General features: G+C 34.8%; 2 protein-coding genes across 3 annotated transcripts; both read left to right on the top strand.

Annotated features, from left to right (window-relative positions):
- Positions 685-10,092, top strand: LOC109338970 (omega-3 fatty acid desaturase, endoplasmic reticulum-like). Of its 2 annotated transcripts, XM_019576332.1 has the most exons (9): positions 685-1,044; positions 1,163-1,252; positions 1,360-1,426; positions 1,592-1,684; positions 1,776-1,961; positions 2,062-2,142; positions 2,823-2,960; positions 3,060-3,275; positions 10,082-10,092. In XM_019576332.1, the coding sequence occupies exons 1-8, from the start codon at positions 776-778 to the stop codon at positions 3,249-3,251; spliced, it is 1,116 nt and encodes a 371-aa protein (XP_019431877.1). In that variant the 5' UTR covers positions 685-775; the 3' UTR covers positions 3,252-3,275; positions 10,082-10,092. The 2 variants fall into 2 exon arrangements, with proteins under 2 accessions (XP_019431877.1, XP_019431869.1); XM_019576324.1 differs by lacking the exon at positions 10,082-10,092 and having other exon boundaries at positions 3,060-3,482.
- On the top strand, positions 6,430-8,166 carry LOC109338961. Its single transcript, XM_019576315.1, has 2 exons — positions 6,430-7,439; positions 7,759-8,166. Exons 1-2 carry the CDS (start codon positions 6,536-6,538, stop codon positions 8,139-8,141), a joined length of 1,287 nt encoding a protein of 428 aa, XP_019431860.1. The 5' UTR covers positions 6,430-6,535; the 3' UTR covers positions 8,142-8,166.

Here is a 16,308-nt window from a genome sequence, read left to right as displayed (position 1 = left end):
TTTTGAGTAAAATATTCATTAATTTGTTGAGATTCATGTAATTTGAATAATTAATGTACTGTATTATAAGATAAAAAAGATAAATAAAGAGGATAACAAAAAAAGATAAATAAAGATAAATAAATCATTGTTTCTCAAATCGAAGTATTGGGCAATATTAAAAATGAGGAAAAAAATTATGTATTGATAATATATGAGTCTTATATAATATTAATACATTATTTATTAAGGATTAAATCATCAATAACTTTAAAATAGAAGTAAAAGCTAATATAAATAATATGAATGATATATCAATTATGTATAAATATTAAAATCATTAAGAAAAAGCTTACAAAAATATTATAATGATAAATCTTGAATGAGACTAGAATAATAAATTGAATATTTCGACTCAAATTTCACCGTCACGTAATTGCCGGCTATTGGCACGCTTTGGGACCAGTTGGGTGTCCATGTTTGTTTGTCGTACATCTCCTCCAATGCTACATTTTATTCTTATATCAATGCCAACCACAACATAGATAAAAGCGAAAAAGTAAAAAAAAAAGGAATATTTAAAAAACAATTAAAGTTAAAGTTGAATCTCGTGCTTTCAATATTTTTAATACTTTACTATTTACCACCACTGTTATATTTTCCTGTTATATTACTTATTATATAAATATATATATAAGTGACCCCATGTGTGTTCTTAAATATCCCATCCTATCCTATCTTTTCATACATCTCATGTTATAACCCTTTTTCTTCAACCAAACCAACCCAAGCAACAATGGTTGTTCAAGAAGAAAAGGATTACCAAAATGGGTTTGATCCAAGTGCTTTACCACCATTCAAGATTGCAGAAATCAGAGCTGCAATTCCAAAGCATTGTTGGGTCAAGAATCCATGGAGATCTCTTAGTTATGTTCTCAGGGATGTTTTGGTCATTGCTGCATTGATGGTTGCAGCAATTCACTTCAATAGCTGGTACTTTTGGCCCATCTATTGGGTTGCTCAGGGTACAATGTTTTGGGCAGTGTTTGTTCTTGGACATGATTGGTAATTACTTATTTATCTCAGTTTTTTCTAATAACTCATTCTTATGTTATTATGATATTATATGATATATTTGTGTGTTAGTTTCATCTTTTTTTCTTTCTTTTTTTGCATTGAATAGTGGCCATGGAAGCTTTTCAAACAGTCCCATGTTAAATAGCATTGTGGGCCACATCTTGCACTCCTCAATTCTTGTACCATATCATGGATGGTTAGTTTTTCACAGTTTTTTTCTTTTTCATTTTGTCTATGAAGTTATTTACATTAACAAGTTTTTCAAATCTGATTTGACAACCATACTATTTTGTTTTTTTGCAGGAGAATTAGTCATAGAACACATCATCAGAATCATGGGCATGTTGAGAATGATGAGTCATGGGTTCCAGTATGTGTTTTTTTGATTTTATCATTGTTCTTATTTCAAATGTTTTAGTAGGCCCAACAAAGAATTAACAGAAGAAAAAAAACTAGAATCCAAAGATGTAAACTTCATAAGAAATGTTGATGAACAATGATTAAATGTCTTATTGTATGTGTGTCATTATCTCAGTTGACAGAGTCTCTTTACAAGAGCCTAGACAATGTAACAAGAATGATGAGATTCACTGTGCCTTTTCCTATGCTTGCATACCCCTTTTATTTGGTAAGTGATTTTTCAGCAACACAACATTATTGTTCTATATACTATAGTTTAAAAATCTCATTTTTATTTTCTGATCTGAAATGTATTATAGTGGAGAAGAAGCCCAGGAAAAGTAGGGTCTCATTTCAATCCCTATAGCAACTTGTTTGCACCAAATGAGAGAAAAGAAGTGGTGATTTCAACAATTTGTTGGTCTATGATGTTTTCTCTGCTTCTCTATTTATCCACCATTATCAGTCCAATTCTATTGCTCAAAGTCTATGGAATTCCTTATTGGGTAATCTTAAAGTTGTTTTTCTAACTTACTTTTTTTGATTTACAAGTTGAATCAGTTAATACGTGTCCAATTGTTATTCACTTATTTTGCACTTGTGTAGATAAATGTTATGTGGCTAGACTTGGTCACATATTTGCATCACCATGGTTACAAACAGAAATTACCCTGGTACCGCGGCAAGGTAACAAAACCTTAAACAACTCTTGACTATGTATTATTGGAACTTGAGGATCTGTTGTTAGTGAAATTGATTAAAGTTCAAATTCCTAACCTTTCTCTTTCTAAAAGTCCTAAACCTTTTTAATGTATTCACAGACTTTAGAGTTAAATTAATGTTTATGAAAATTATGTATTTAATTAAGGGTCTTGGAATCAAGAAAAAAATGGTATCTTCTTATGGGGATATTCAAAGTTTCTTTTAATATACTTAAGTTGCATTGGTTAGTGCTAACCCTATAACTAATGACAAAACATATAGTATTATCTTATTTCATGTACCACACCAACCATGTATCATTTTTTTATTGGTTGATTAATTTAAAATTTTTAAAAACTTTTTTTAATAAAATAACACATGTTTATAATATATGAAGGGAGAGAAGGAATATTATTGCTTAGGATAAATAATGTAATTTTAGTGTCTCAAATTTTAAGTCATCTTTTGACATTGTTTTTTTATTGGTATAATTAAATGTATTTCTTTATTATATGAGTAAGAAAATAATTATTTTCAATATGTTTGTCTATCTCTTAAATCAAATCACATGAATCGAATTTTTAACATTTTAATTTATCTAAATATTTAATGATAACTTATTATGCAACTAGATCAATAGGTTAATGATGTTTTCGATTTGACAGGAATGGAGTTATCTACGAGGTGGTCTTACAACCGTAGATCGTGACTATGGTTGGATTAATAACATTCACCATGACATTGGCACTCATGTTGTCCATCACCTTTTCCCTCAAATCCCCCATTACCACTTAATTGAAGCGGTACCTTATATTATACACCCCAATTACTATTTCATGATACACAATAATACATAACATTTTTTCTATGATTAAAAATGTTGTTCCTTTTATTAATTGCAGACACAAGCAGCAAAACCAGTTCTTGGAGAATATTACCGTGAGCCAGAAAAATCTGGGCCAGTCCCATTTCACCTAATGAAGTACCTGATGCAGAGTATTAGCACTGACCACTTTGTAAGTGACGCCGGAGATATAGTTTTCTACCAATCAGATCCTGGTCTCAACAATAATTCTGGGACCAAATCTGAGTGAAATCTTTGTGTTTTGTTTGTTTTGGTGTCTTGCCACTAAATAATTATTATCAGTGTTACTTTTTTAAGCCTAATGTAGTTCATACTAGCTAGCTTGTTTTTAAGAGAAATGGGTTTAGCTGTTAATTCATTAGGCTAGAACTAGAAAGTGGCGTTCATGGAATGTCATTTGAAATTAGCAATAAATGTAATAAAATATTGAGTTATCAGCTTAGTTTGTTATGTTTTTCAATCAAATTTTGCAGTATTATTACTACATCATTATACATTTATATTCATATCTAAATCTTTATATAGACAATATATTATTATTAGTATTGTTATTTCAGCAATATAACATGTTGAGGGTTTGGATGATAGTGACTTTTACCTGCAGAGTAGTGTTGCTGGAAATAACGTATTGAATTTGAAGTAACCATAGCATTTGCTAAATTATATATAGATACTAAACTACCAACTAAGTTTATTTTAATAAAATGAACATAACCCAATTTCATTGTGCTACGAAAATATTAAAAAACTAAACGTGTATGAGCAACCTCATAATTATTTCCACCAAATAACTGGTTTTTCAGACACAAGGATGTGAATTTTACAATAATCATGTAAAAATATTTTGATAGTAGTCCCAAATGTGTTTGGTGGTGAATATTAAGATATTAAGATTGAACTAATTGGGGGTATATTCTCACGTGTTTATTTTTGTCATCTATAGTTTTTAACTTTTTATTTTATAAATCTTAACTGTACTGTTAGTCTTCACCCAAGAAATTAATATTCTACTAATCTTCTGTATAATTAATTACCTACCACAAGGGAAGACTGTGATCTGTGACAAATAAACTAAGAAAATAAAACAGTAGCATGATCCACACGGGTATTATTTTATTATATTTTTCCCATTAAGTAGTTCTGTTGCCTAATGCCATCACTGCCAGGCACCATATAGCATATTTTTTCATGTAAATTAATTCCTAAACTTTGTGTTTAAAATCTCCAAATTATAGATCTCAATTTTAAAGACTTAGACAAAAGTAACCAATACAAGAGACCATGACTTAATAAGATCTGAAAAGATAAATATATATAATTTTACATAAAAAACGAACTTGTTGATTTTAGGATCTAAACATGTAACTTCATGATCATTAAGTAACAATTTTATGTGCCAAACAAAATTAAATTAATCAACTTTTATGTGGTCAAGGTTATATTATATAAAATTTATTCAAAAACAAATCTCATATCAGACATTTATTTAGCCTGTCAACCAAAAAAAAAAGCTTTTATTCAGTGACAGAAAAATAGTGTGACACAACAAGTTCTACCAATTTTGCTACAAATAATGTCATTAGAGAGGAAGAAAAAAAAACGATTTTTCTAATGTGCAACCTAGTAGAGAGACAAAATTACAAATGTGAGAAACTGTGTGTAAAAAGAGAAAAATGAATTTTTTTTCCACCTTTATTATATTTTTCTATTTTATCATTTTGTTTTTTGGTTAAACATTATACTATAGGTCAGAAAAATTGGTGCTGATAAGATTTTTACCATGTTGGGCCTTGTGACCTCAGTGATGTTGGTTCAAGTTCAATCAATAAATCTGTGAAATGGGCCAGTTAACTGATCTGCATTGCTATTTAAGTTGAACTACTACATGTGCTCATTGTTCCATGATGGAAAAACTTCTTTTATAGGCAAACACTTTGTTTGTGCTACCCAAACCCTGATATTAATGAGCACTAGTTTATTGCACTTTTATAGTAACTTGAAAATGAAAAAGTGAAAAACATTCAAAAGAAAATATGATGCCTAAGTTGACAAGACTAGGGTGTTCATAACTCAAAATATTGCCTAATTCATGACTTCAATCAATAAATTAACTCCTTTTATTTAATTGATACTCAATGTTAATTCAGCTTTTTATGTTCTAAACTTTCAAAGTTAAACCAAAATATGAACTTAGGTTATGGCAAACTAAGACTAAATACAAATTTGTGGAGTAGGTATCCTCTTCATTAATAGAGAGAAAAATATTATTTTTTATCTTAGTTTTAAGAATAAAAATGTCATTAAAAATATAAATATAAAGACATAACTATCATTTTGTTTTGCTTTTTGTTTTGCATGGTACTTTCCAGAAAAAAAAAGACTCTCACTCAAATTTGTGGAGTTTGGTTGGTGTTGTTTTTACTTGTTGATAAGTTTTTTTTATAAACTAAACTACCAAACTTAGTTTATAAACCAAGAAAAAGAAGTAAAAACAACACATTCAAGTTTGATGGGTTAGTTTATTTTCTCACTTTATTATAATCATAATAACCTAAGAACACAATCTATATCAAACACATAGTAGATACATATGCTAGTTCCTTTTAATCTCAAAACAAAGTAGATTCAATCTCTCAGAAAAAACACTGCACTAGTACTATTGTATTAACCTTCCCTCCCCCAAATGCAAAATAGTAACTATGTTGGGACAAACACAACTATACAACCAAAACATCAATATCTTGATCTACAGAACCAAAAGAATTTTGGCAGGCCCTGACATTAATAAACACATTCTGCAAATGTTTTTCCCTCCACACAAAACTACAAAATTAATCAGTCATTGCCCCCTTAGACCTTTCAGTTCAATCTTCCTCTTCCACACACTTTCTCAGCTTCTATCATCATCAAAACTAATAATGCCAAAACTCCAAAACTATATCTAAAGAACACACTCATTGTTCATTCACTAATCCTTTTCCTTTTTTCTAGTGTTTCAACTTTAAGGAAGATAGTAAAAGCACCTTAACGTGCCCCAAGAACAAGGTTCTGTTTACACCAAGTAAGGAAACAAAGGACAAATTTAGTAAAAAACTGACTTGTCAATCACCAAAAAGCATATTACCCTATTCTAACTTGTTACTTATTTCATGATCACTTATTTCTAACGGTGTTTCATTTTCTGTCTCGGTCCAATTACATATTGACCCATGAATAATTTTTTTTTTTATAAAAACGTAATCAAAAGTAACCTTCTAATTGGTTCGGGACATGAAGTGAGATAATGTTTGAGAGATGTGATCTATGTCCTCTTTCTCTCACTTCTTCATTCAAATACAAAGCCCGCTATCTTATATAGCAACATTTAATCCTACTTTTGATTGCTTCCATTGCTTTTTTCTCTTTTGCAAGGTTTAGAATCCATAAAGAAAAAAGAAAAAGGAAAAACTCTTCATTTTTTGTTCACTTTCCTTTTCTTTTTAGCTGTTTTCTTAGTTTACCAAATCATTCAACATGAAGCAATTGACATCATCTCATTCATCATCACCTTCAACTTCATCCATCTTCAGTTTAGACCAATCATTCAAAAGTGCCACTGCAATCATTCACAGGATTCTATGCTCTGGTGGTCTTCCAACACACTCTTCAGACCAAATCATAGAGCTTGATTCAATGCAAAGTGATAAAGTTCAAGAATTTAAGGCTAAGAAGAACACTGAAGCTGTTACTAGTCCTTCTACACATGGGAATGTAGTTGCAAGGTTGATGGGTTTGGACTTAAAGGTAGAGATACCCTTTGAAGAAAAGAATCCAACTTCACTTTTGCATAGCAAATCCATGAATTCTGTGGATTACTTGGGAGAAAGCAAGGCAGTGAAGGGTCTTCATAGGTGTGATAAGTCCTCGTCTTCGTTCCATGAGGCGCCGACTTTTCATTTGTTTCAAAATGAGAACTTCTTGGTACTCAGCTTTGAAGGTGGGAGTGAAAGTAAGGAATTCAAGTCCAAAGGGAGAAAAAATGAAAAGGGTTATGCAGAGTTAAAGCAGAAACAGAGAGAGAGACGCGAGTTGAAGAAGAATAAGAGAGAAACTGTACATGATGAGAAGAAGGGGAACTTGAGAAAAAGTGTGTGTGACAAGTCTTCTATCAATGTTGGAAATGATGGTGAACTTGAAAACATTGCTAATACTTCGCTTATGTTCAAGGTTTCTTCTTCTCAAGAGGTGTACATTGATTCAGAAATTGTTAGATTTTCACAATGCTTGAAGTACAAGGAAGTCCATAATGGTGAGAAAGTGAAAAGGAGGAAGAAGAGAAGAACATTGTGCACAGACAAGAAGGTAGAAACTGAATGCAGTTCAGAAGATTCAAGCCCAGTTTCTGTCTTTGATTTTGACCGAGAAGCTCCGGGAGCAGGTTCCTTTATTTGATTTGAGTTCAATTTTTCATTTTTTTCACTCTAATTGTTTATTTATCTTTGAATTCGACAAATTCTTAGTGCTCATCCAGTATAAAATGTGTGCTACATCATGAAGAATTATTATCTTATACTTTAACTATGTTTTTAATGTGTTACACATTCAATGACACAGGGCAAGAAATTTTATTTTGTTTTTTTATTGTTAGAGTACTAAAAATCTCTCCTTTGGATTCAGCATGCCATTTCAAGTAATTTGTTTTTCATTTTTTGTCAACTCTTAAATTTGCTAAATCATTACACTTAAACTGGATGCAGATGTAGATTCTTGTGTTGTTGGTTCGGGCTGGAGAAGAAAATTGTCACCAGAGCTTGAAAATGACCAACTCTTTAGTCTGAATTCTGATAGTAACTTGATAATTGAAGAGAGGAAGGTTAAGACCAAGAACAACAACAATGAAAGATCAATGAAAAAAGAGAAGCAAAACCAAGAGTGTGTACATATTTGGGGTGAAATTTGCAGGCTAGTTGAATATGAATTGGTTGGATCAAATCATCTAAAAGAAGAGATGAGGAAACAAAGTGATCTTGCAAGTATAAGTGCAGATTTTGAGTCAGAAATTTTTGATGAACTGTTAAATGATATGATAGATCAACTTGTTGGGAATCCCTTGAAAACATTGCAACTTCAGTACTTGTAAAACAAGCAAATGAAGTGTAAAAAGATTCTGATTCCCCCTCTTATTATTTTTCAATTTTAGTTCTGTCTCTATCACAGGTGCATCAAGGAAGATTCTTCATCTTTTCTTTTGCTAATTTCAATGCAATGAAATTTGGTGAAATGGAGAAAAAAATATAAATCAATGGAGGCATGTACTTTTGGACCAACTCTTATCATGTATGTGCTTCAGTGCTTTGATCATGCTTTATCTAGATTAAAAAAATATAACACATGACACAACATAAGGTTGTTTGTGTTGTGACTCGAAGTTCGTGAGCTCAAATACTAAAAACAATCTCTTCATTTGTGAGATAACACTATGTACGTCTACCCTCCCCAGACCCCGTTAGCGGGAGCTTCATACACGGGCCGCCTTTTGTATGGCACAAAGCCTTAGCCTTATTGCAATGCGTCATAACTTAGAAGCAAATTATTAGAACAAAACATGTAGAAATGACATCACTTTACCCAATATTCATTCCTCACTGAAAGCACTTCCAACTTGTGGATTGTGGCTATCTTTGGCTTTTGTCCTACATGATAACAAGTTATCAGATCATGATCTTAATATACATGTACTTCACACAGCACAAGCAAATCAACTAAGGCAGCCACAAGTATAGTGCAGATGGTGGCCACATGTTGTATCCACTCAAATATATGATCATTTTTGGTAGAGTATCCACTAAAATATTAAAGCCGCCTTCGAGAACAAAGACAGCCAATACTTTCACCCTGAAGAGTTCAACTGTGACTTAACTTCAGTTGTGGAAATCAATAGAATGAAGTCAAGTATTAGCAACCAATTGTTAAGTTTAATCACTGAATCAGCTAAAACCATGTATGTTAGCTTAAATGCTAAAACAATTTGCTCATATCCATGTTGTTTGACTGTCTTCAGTTTATGTTCTTAAAACCTACTTAAGTAACTTTGTTGAATTGACTCAAGTTCTCCAAAGATTAGTACAGGAAAAATATTAAATAAAATCCTTATACAAAAAGAAGAAAATATAAACAAGCTAAAATCTAGCTTAAATTGAGTTTGTAAAGAAACTTTTTGCCTTACACAAGCATTTGGTACTAGGTATGATCTCGGGGTTCATGCGAAATACTATTATGAGGATACTCACTTATTTCGCCATTTTTCGTATATCAGTAGAGAAAGAGTGCGGTCCGTATATAGAAGTAAGCATTGTAAAATCTAGTTATACAACCAAGCTACTGATATGTCTACACCCAATGCAAAGCAAGATTTACAATCAATCAATTATACATTTGGAAACAATTATCAATCAAGGAAATCTCAACTTTGTCAATGTCCACAGAGCTGGCAATTGTGGGCCAAAACCATTGAACAAATTAAGAGGCCTAAATCAGTGAAATTGTTCAGTGTTCCAAGGAAAAAATGTTGATAAAAGCCGAGTTCCAATAAGTTAAGCTTTTAAGAATGATTTTTCTTAGTGCTCCATAAACTTCCCCATTCAGAACCACGGAACCAATAAATGTAAACTTTGATATCCAAAAGTATCATGCCAGTCCTCAAAGGAATAGGATGAGAATATGGAAAAGGAGAATTCAGAAAAATCCACCTTCACATCTCACACGTGTGTGGTGGACCTATGTATGTAAATCATATTTCCTAGTAGAAATTTACATGATTTATCAGTCCAATTATATACACCAACAAAATAAAGAAATTTGTAGTGAAAACGAACAGAAACTATCTTGATTTTCAATAAAAATTCCAGAGGTACCTTAAAATCATATGCTAAGTAACGTGTGCAAATAACATCATTGTTGTGTACGCTTTACATGGAAATCCAATCAACAATTCAACCTAAGGCACAAGTAGAGCAAGATTAATCTAGATTAATTGAAGTCATTAATGTGCCTTCACCTAAGAGTTAAATCATGAGAGAGATTTGGTTCATGACAAGCTTATTCCATTACTGAAATAATTAGAATTAGAACTTGTAGCACATACAGCAAAACAACCTACCAAACTTGCCGAGAATAAAACAAATAAGCCATGTATATGTAATATGCAAATTGAGAAGTGGCATTTCATCAGAAACTATTACTCTTATTATATTGACATAACCTCATTACATTGTTTAACTTTCAGTCAATGGAAAGTTACAATTCGCAACTCAGTAGAACATAGCTATTAACATAAAGATCGGAGAAAAAGAATTAATTACCGTAGTTATGGGTAATTGCTGGAGCAGAAAATTTGCATCCTGCTCAACTTCTATACCTTTGTTGTTTTACAACTTGTCATATAAATAAATTCTATAAATTAAAAAAATCATCAAATAAGTATATTATTGAGAGTTTCCGGAAGAAGCCAATCCAAGAGCTATCATTGCATTTACACCACCATCTGCTCCTGTTCCATGTACATTTGCACAAACCAAGCTGGAACAACATTTGTTCCATCGTGAAGATTGTATTGCCGCTGCTGTTGCTGCTGTTGCTGCTGATCCTCGACATTAAACTGATCAGATTCCAGCAATGGATCATCCTTCACAAGTGAGTGGACCCAAGACACATCCGGTTCATCAATGTTTGCAAGGGTTGTAGTTGTAGCTATTGTTAAAGGAGCATTGTTGCTTTGGAATCCAAATGAAGCAGTTTTCCTCAGCTTATTCAGTTCTTCTCCATTTATGGCCCAGTCTAATTTTCCATCCGGGGATCCCCAATCAGAAAAGGTGTACTTTGCTGCTTCCGCGGTTGCAGGAGAAGAAAACTCAGAATGTCGGTTCACCACACTACGCTCAATATAGCTCTGGCTCTGCTTTGAAAAAGCAGCCATTCTTGAATTAAAAGCCACTGTAGCTGCATTACCAGATTGATCAGCCCTAAAGGGCAGTGATCCGATTACATTTGAATAGATTTGCGGCTGCTGGTTCACATTCTGATGCATCTGGATTCCAGTTGGAGATTGGAACAGAGAACCTGCACCATCAAATGAGATTTCATGGAACTTAGACAAAATTGGTGGATCAAGAGACCCAAAACTGTCTTCAAGGTTAGCAGGCTTCACTCCTGAAAGCCTATTTGATTCGCCAGCGCGGTCACCAGAAGAAGAAACAGGAAAATATGGACTATTATTAGGCACGGAATTTTTCCTGTTAGATGGGGAGGAAAGACTAGACATATCATCCATCATTAGCTGCTGCCTGAGTCGACGATTTTCAAGTTCAAGCAATTTAATATCTAAATCAATATTTCTAGTAGTTAACGCAGTCTTCAATCTGCTCTTGGGAAGCTGCAGGGTAGGGACCGCAACATCAGGTTGATTCTGCCGCATTGCTCCAGGCATAGAAGAAGATGCTCCACATGGAGTCAAAGGTGGTGTTGAGGAAGGTGGTATCATGACAGATGTAGAACCGAAAGCGATTGGGCTAACTGAACCCACCTCCAAAGAAGAAGTATTGGGTGAATATGATCTGGGAAAAGGAATAGCAGATCCAGTGGAAGCATACAAGGGTCGAAGCTCCTCGAGCTTATGAGCAAAGAAGCAAACTTTTCTCGTGCATGCACTCTCATCCTTACAAAGCCGTGTCCGATACTGGGCAGGGTGAAGCCAGCACTCAAAAATACCATGTCCGTACTCGCAGGTATCCCCCTTGCTGCATGATCCCTTCCGAAACTCAGGACAAGGGACGCAACTATAAGGATACTTCGTTGGATCACGCCGCCTTGCATTCTCCCCTGGATGAACAAAAGGGCACTCAGTCCAATCATGAGAATAAGCCCTCGAACAAGGCTTCACTTTGAATGTATACATTCTAAACTCATCGGTACTATATATTCCGCTCTTTATGTGTGGAAGGGAGAGGTCAAGAGGATAATCTTTCTTCTCAGTCCCATCTTTAGAAACATGAGGCTTGTTCTTCATATCTTGCCTTTGTTGTTCCTCAATTTGGCCTACCATTTCCTCAAATGTAAGACATGCCTGATAAGTACCGTGTGTACCGTCCAGCAAGGTTTTTAGCAATCTTTTCCTTGAATTGAAGATGGGATTAGTCACCGAGAAAATCAAATCACAGGGCCTGTTACCGTTGGCATCAACAGCGTTAACATCTGCAGATGCATCAAGCAAAAGCTTGACAATTTCAAGCGAAGCAGCAGAACCCCCAGCAACAGCACAATGAAGAGCAGTATCCCCACTTGACCTACTCGCCCGGTTAACATCAACACGACCCGTTCGAAGAATATAGGTTAATACACTTAGGCTTCCAAACATAGAAGCAATCATAAGAGGAGTCCTCTCTTCATAACCCACTTTGTTTGAGCCTACCCTCCTTCCATACCACAACCCTACCCCATCAACATCATGACCCTCTTTTTCGACCGCATCTTTGAATCCAATTAGATCATCAACGGCCGAAAATTCAAGCAAGGCTGATATTTTATGGTACAGCCCTTCCTGTCTTCCGTATTCCTCCATAACCATACTAATTTGAGAAGGTTTACTCTTGGTACCACTGCAAACGGAAATATCTTGAGGCCCTAGTAGAATCTGAAAAAAAGACAGGAGAATCAGGTTCAAGACGCTATTGTAACACACATGATATCTCAAATTTAAAGGACATGAAATCCAATCTAGTATAACAAAAAAAACTTACAAAGGAAAATTAAGGAGTAGATTCCACTCATCTATGAATGCTGGTTACTGTTGAGCAAACTGATCATTCGCAAAGTTACAGAATCAAGAATCACGAAGAATATTACAACAAGAACACATTAGTTTTGAAATTGCAACAAGCTTTGGTTCAATAGAAAAACGTTCACTCTATTAGTTATTATAGTTATGAACCAACATTATAAAAAATAGCATGAATTCAGGTAACAGAGTAAACGAGACATGCTAACAAACTCAAACAAATTAACAAAACCTGTCATTCACTCCTACCAGGAAGAAATAAAAATCATATTTTTCTTAACGGGTTTCATTTAATTTTCCTCCATGATCAACATTTTAGGCCAAAAACCATATCTTTTTTTCTATAAAATTTCTTAGCAAACATGGAAAAAACATGTGAATTTCAAAGACTAATATTAAATGGTCCATATTTAAACTAAAACTCAGAGACAAATAATCATATGACTAGGAAGAGAAAACAACAAGCAATAACAAAAGAAGCATAGCTTACAATACAAACACACAAAGCAAAGAAGCACCACCTAAGCTATCAAGTAACCCAGACACTGGAGTTGCTCATTGCTATTAAAACTACAAACTTACAAAACTTTGTGGAAAGAAAGTGGAAGACTTTTCTTTGTCTCCTTTATTGTTATTATTTTATTAGTTTAGAAATTGTGTTAACACTGGTATCAATTAATCAATTAGAACACGAAAGTAGAGTAGAAATGTAAAGGAAAAGCCCCTACCCAGAATCAATTGGATTCTGCTAGGGTTCTATTGAATTCTATTAGAAGAAGAAGTATTACAAGAGATAGAACACACACAAGGATCCCACGACCCTTCCCTCACTGATTCATCAATCAGCTTTACTAATAACCAACCTAACTTCCTTTCCCGCCTAATGTGCTATTTAAAGGCACATTTCCTAACTAACTCTAACTGACACAAGGGTATATCAGTAATCCTGCTATCCTTGAACCCAAACACCTATTTTACCTCTCTTATACACATTTCTAATGATGGGCTTTGGCCTATTAATACCTTCCCCTAATAGACTCAACTTGTCCTCGAGTTGGAAACTGTCTTGAATGATGGTTGCTCTTTCCCAAGTGCAATCATGTTCAGGCAGATTCTTCCATTCCATCTGATCAAAACTTCCATATGCCCTTGAGCATCCTCCATGTTGTCTTTGACCTCTTCAGGAGTGGCTTGTAACTCTCATTCTTCATTTAGCATGGGTGGAAGAGCCTGAGGATGTTGATGAGGCTTCAGGGCTTTCTTCAAGAGGGATATATGGAACACGGTGAATTCTGGCTTGGCTAGGCAGGGCTAATTTATAAGCCACAACCCCTATTTTCTCAAGAACTTGATAAGGGCCATAATACCTTGGAGTTAGCTTGGCACAGGGTCTCTAGGCCAAAGATTTTAGTTTGTAAGGTTGCAATTTGAGATACACCTAGTCTCCTACCTCAAAAGCCAACTCCCTTCTATGTTTATTTGCTTGGTGTCTCATCAAATTATGAGATTTGGCCAAGTTATCCCTCAATTCTATCAGCATATTATCCCTATTAGTAACCATAGTGTTAACCTCTTCTACCTTAGAAGGTATAGCCCTTGCTTTGAGTAGTGCAGGAGGATCCCTCCCATATAAGGCCCTAAAAGGGGTCATCCTTGCTAAATTGTTGTAGTTGGAGTTAAATCAAAACTCAACCCAATGTAGCCATTCAATCCACTGTTTAGGTTTAGGACCCACAAAGCACCTAAGGTAAGTTTCCAAGCACCTATTAGCCACTTCAGTTTGACCATTAGTTTGGGGATGATATGAAGTGCTAAACTTTAATTGAGTACCTGGCATCTTGAATAACTCCTTCCAAAAGTGACTCAAAAATAAGGGATTTATATCAGAGATTATAGAGGTAGGGGAGCCATGCAATTTCACCACTTCCTTTATAAACAAAGTAGCCACATCCTTTGCTGAATAAGGATGCCCTAAGGCAAAGAAGTGGGCATACTTAGTCAACCTGTCTATCACCACAAAGATAGTGTCCTTACCCCTTACTCTAGGCAATCCCCAATGATATCCAAAGAGATATCCATCCAAACATGTTGGGGTATGGGCAGAGGTTGCAGTAAGCCTGTTGGAGCCAAGGTGGAATATTTATTTCTTTGGCAAATCTCACAACCTTCCACAAATCTTCTGATATCTGCCTTCATACCATCCCAAAACAAAAAGCTAGCCACTCTCTTATAGGTCCTAAAGTGCCGAGAGTGGCCACCCATAGGAGTGTCATGACACTCTGCAAGAATGACAGGGATTCTGTTAGATGTTTTTGGCAAAACCAACCTCCCCTTATAGTTAGCACACCCTTCTTCAATTTATAATCTGGATGTGAGTCAGGGGAAATAATCAATTCTTGCATCACCCCCTCCATTTGGAATCCTGCTGTAACTCATCATTCCAAATCTCCCTTTCTGTACTTGAGACCAGGGATAGGAAAGAATAGAATTGTTTCCTAGAAAGAGAATCAGCAACTGAGTTCTCCCTTCCTGACTTATACTGGATTTCAAAATCCAAACCAACCAATTTTACTGTCCACTTGAACTGTTCTTCTAAGAATAACCTCTGATCAGTTAGGAACTTTAGACTTTTCTAGTCTGTCTTGATTATGAAATGCCTCCCCATTAAGTAATGCTTCCATTTCTGGATGGCTTGAACTAAGACCATGAGCTCTTTTTCATAGACTGATTTGTGTTGAGCCCTCACAGATAACCCCTGACTCCAAAAGGCCAATGGCCTTCCTTCCTGCATTAAGATTGCCCCACGACCCTTACTGGATGCATCTGTCTCTACCACAAACTCTTTATTAAAGTCAGAGACTGCTAGCATAAAGAGATTCACCATAGCAGCCTTTAATGCCTCAAAAGCAGAGGTGGCCTCCCCTGACCATTGGAAAGCATTCTTCTTCAGCAATTCAGTAAGTGGTTTTGCCAATTTACCATAATTCTTCACAAATTTTCTATAGTAGCCTATTAAGCCTAGGAACCCTCTCAAGCCCTTGATGTTTGTTGGTTGAGGCCAAGACTGCATAGCCTCCACCTTGGTTAGGTCTAAGGATACCCCACCTTCTAATATGATGTGGCCTAAATATTCAATGTTGGGTTGGCCAAAGCTACACTTCTTCAGATTGGCTTTGAGTGAGTAATCCAACAGAATGGCCAACACTGCTTGCAGATGCAAAACATGAGAAGGCATATCAGGGCTATAAACTAGAATATCATCAAAGAATACCAGAGTGAACTTCCTTAAGTAGGGCTTCAGGATGTCATTCATGAGAGCTTGAAAGGTAGATGAAGCATTAGTCAGGCCAAAGGGTATAACAAGGAATTCATAGTGGCCCTCATGTGTCCTAAAAGTTGTCTTCTCAACATCTTCTTCCCTCATCCTTATTTGATGATACCCTGCCTTTAGGTCAAGCTTGGAAAATACCCTAGC

Source organism: Lupinus angustifolius, chromosome LG02 (assembly GCF_001865875.1).
Source record: "Lupinus angustifolius cultivar Tanjil chromosome LG02, LupAngTanjil_v1.0, whole genome shotgun sequence".
NCBI classification, from domain to species: Eukaryota; Viridiplantae; Streptophyta; class Magnoliopsida; order Fabales; family Fabaceae; genus Lupinus; species Lupinus angustifolius.
Note: the sequence above shows the minus strand (reverse complement) of the source record. Positions and strands in the feature narration are given on the sequence as shown.

What these genes read in the sequence shown, in the direction of transcription:
- LOC109338970 (XM_019576332.1), top strand. Translation starts at nt 776, where the DNA reads ATGGTTGTTCAAGAAGAAAAGGATTACCAAAATGGGTTTGATCCAAGT. An exon ending in ATGATGAGTCATGGGTTCCA is followed by an intron (nt 1,427 to 1,591) that starts GTATGTGTTTTT and finishes TCATTATCTCAG; the next exon opens with TTGACAGAGTCTCTTTACAA. An exon ending in TTGCATACCCCTTTTATTTG is followed by an intron (nt 1,685 to 1,775) that starts GTAAGTGATTTT and finishes AATGTATTATAG; the next exon opens with TGGAGAAGAAGCCCAGGAAA.
- LOC109338961 (XM_019576315.1), top strand. Translation starts at nt 6,536, where the DNA reads ATGAAGCAATTGACATCATCTCATTCATCATCACCTTCAACTTCATCC. An exon ending in CCGAGAAGCTCCGGGAGCAG is followed by an intron (nt 7,440 to 7,758) that starts GTTCCTTTATTT and finishes AACTGGATGCAG; the next exon opens with ATGTAGATTCTTGTGTTGTT.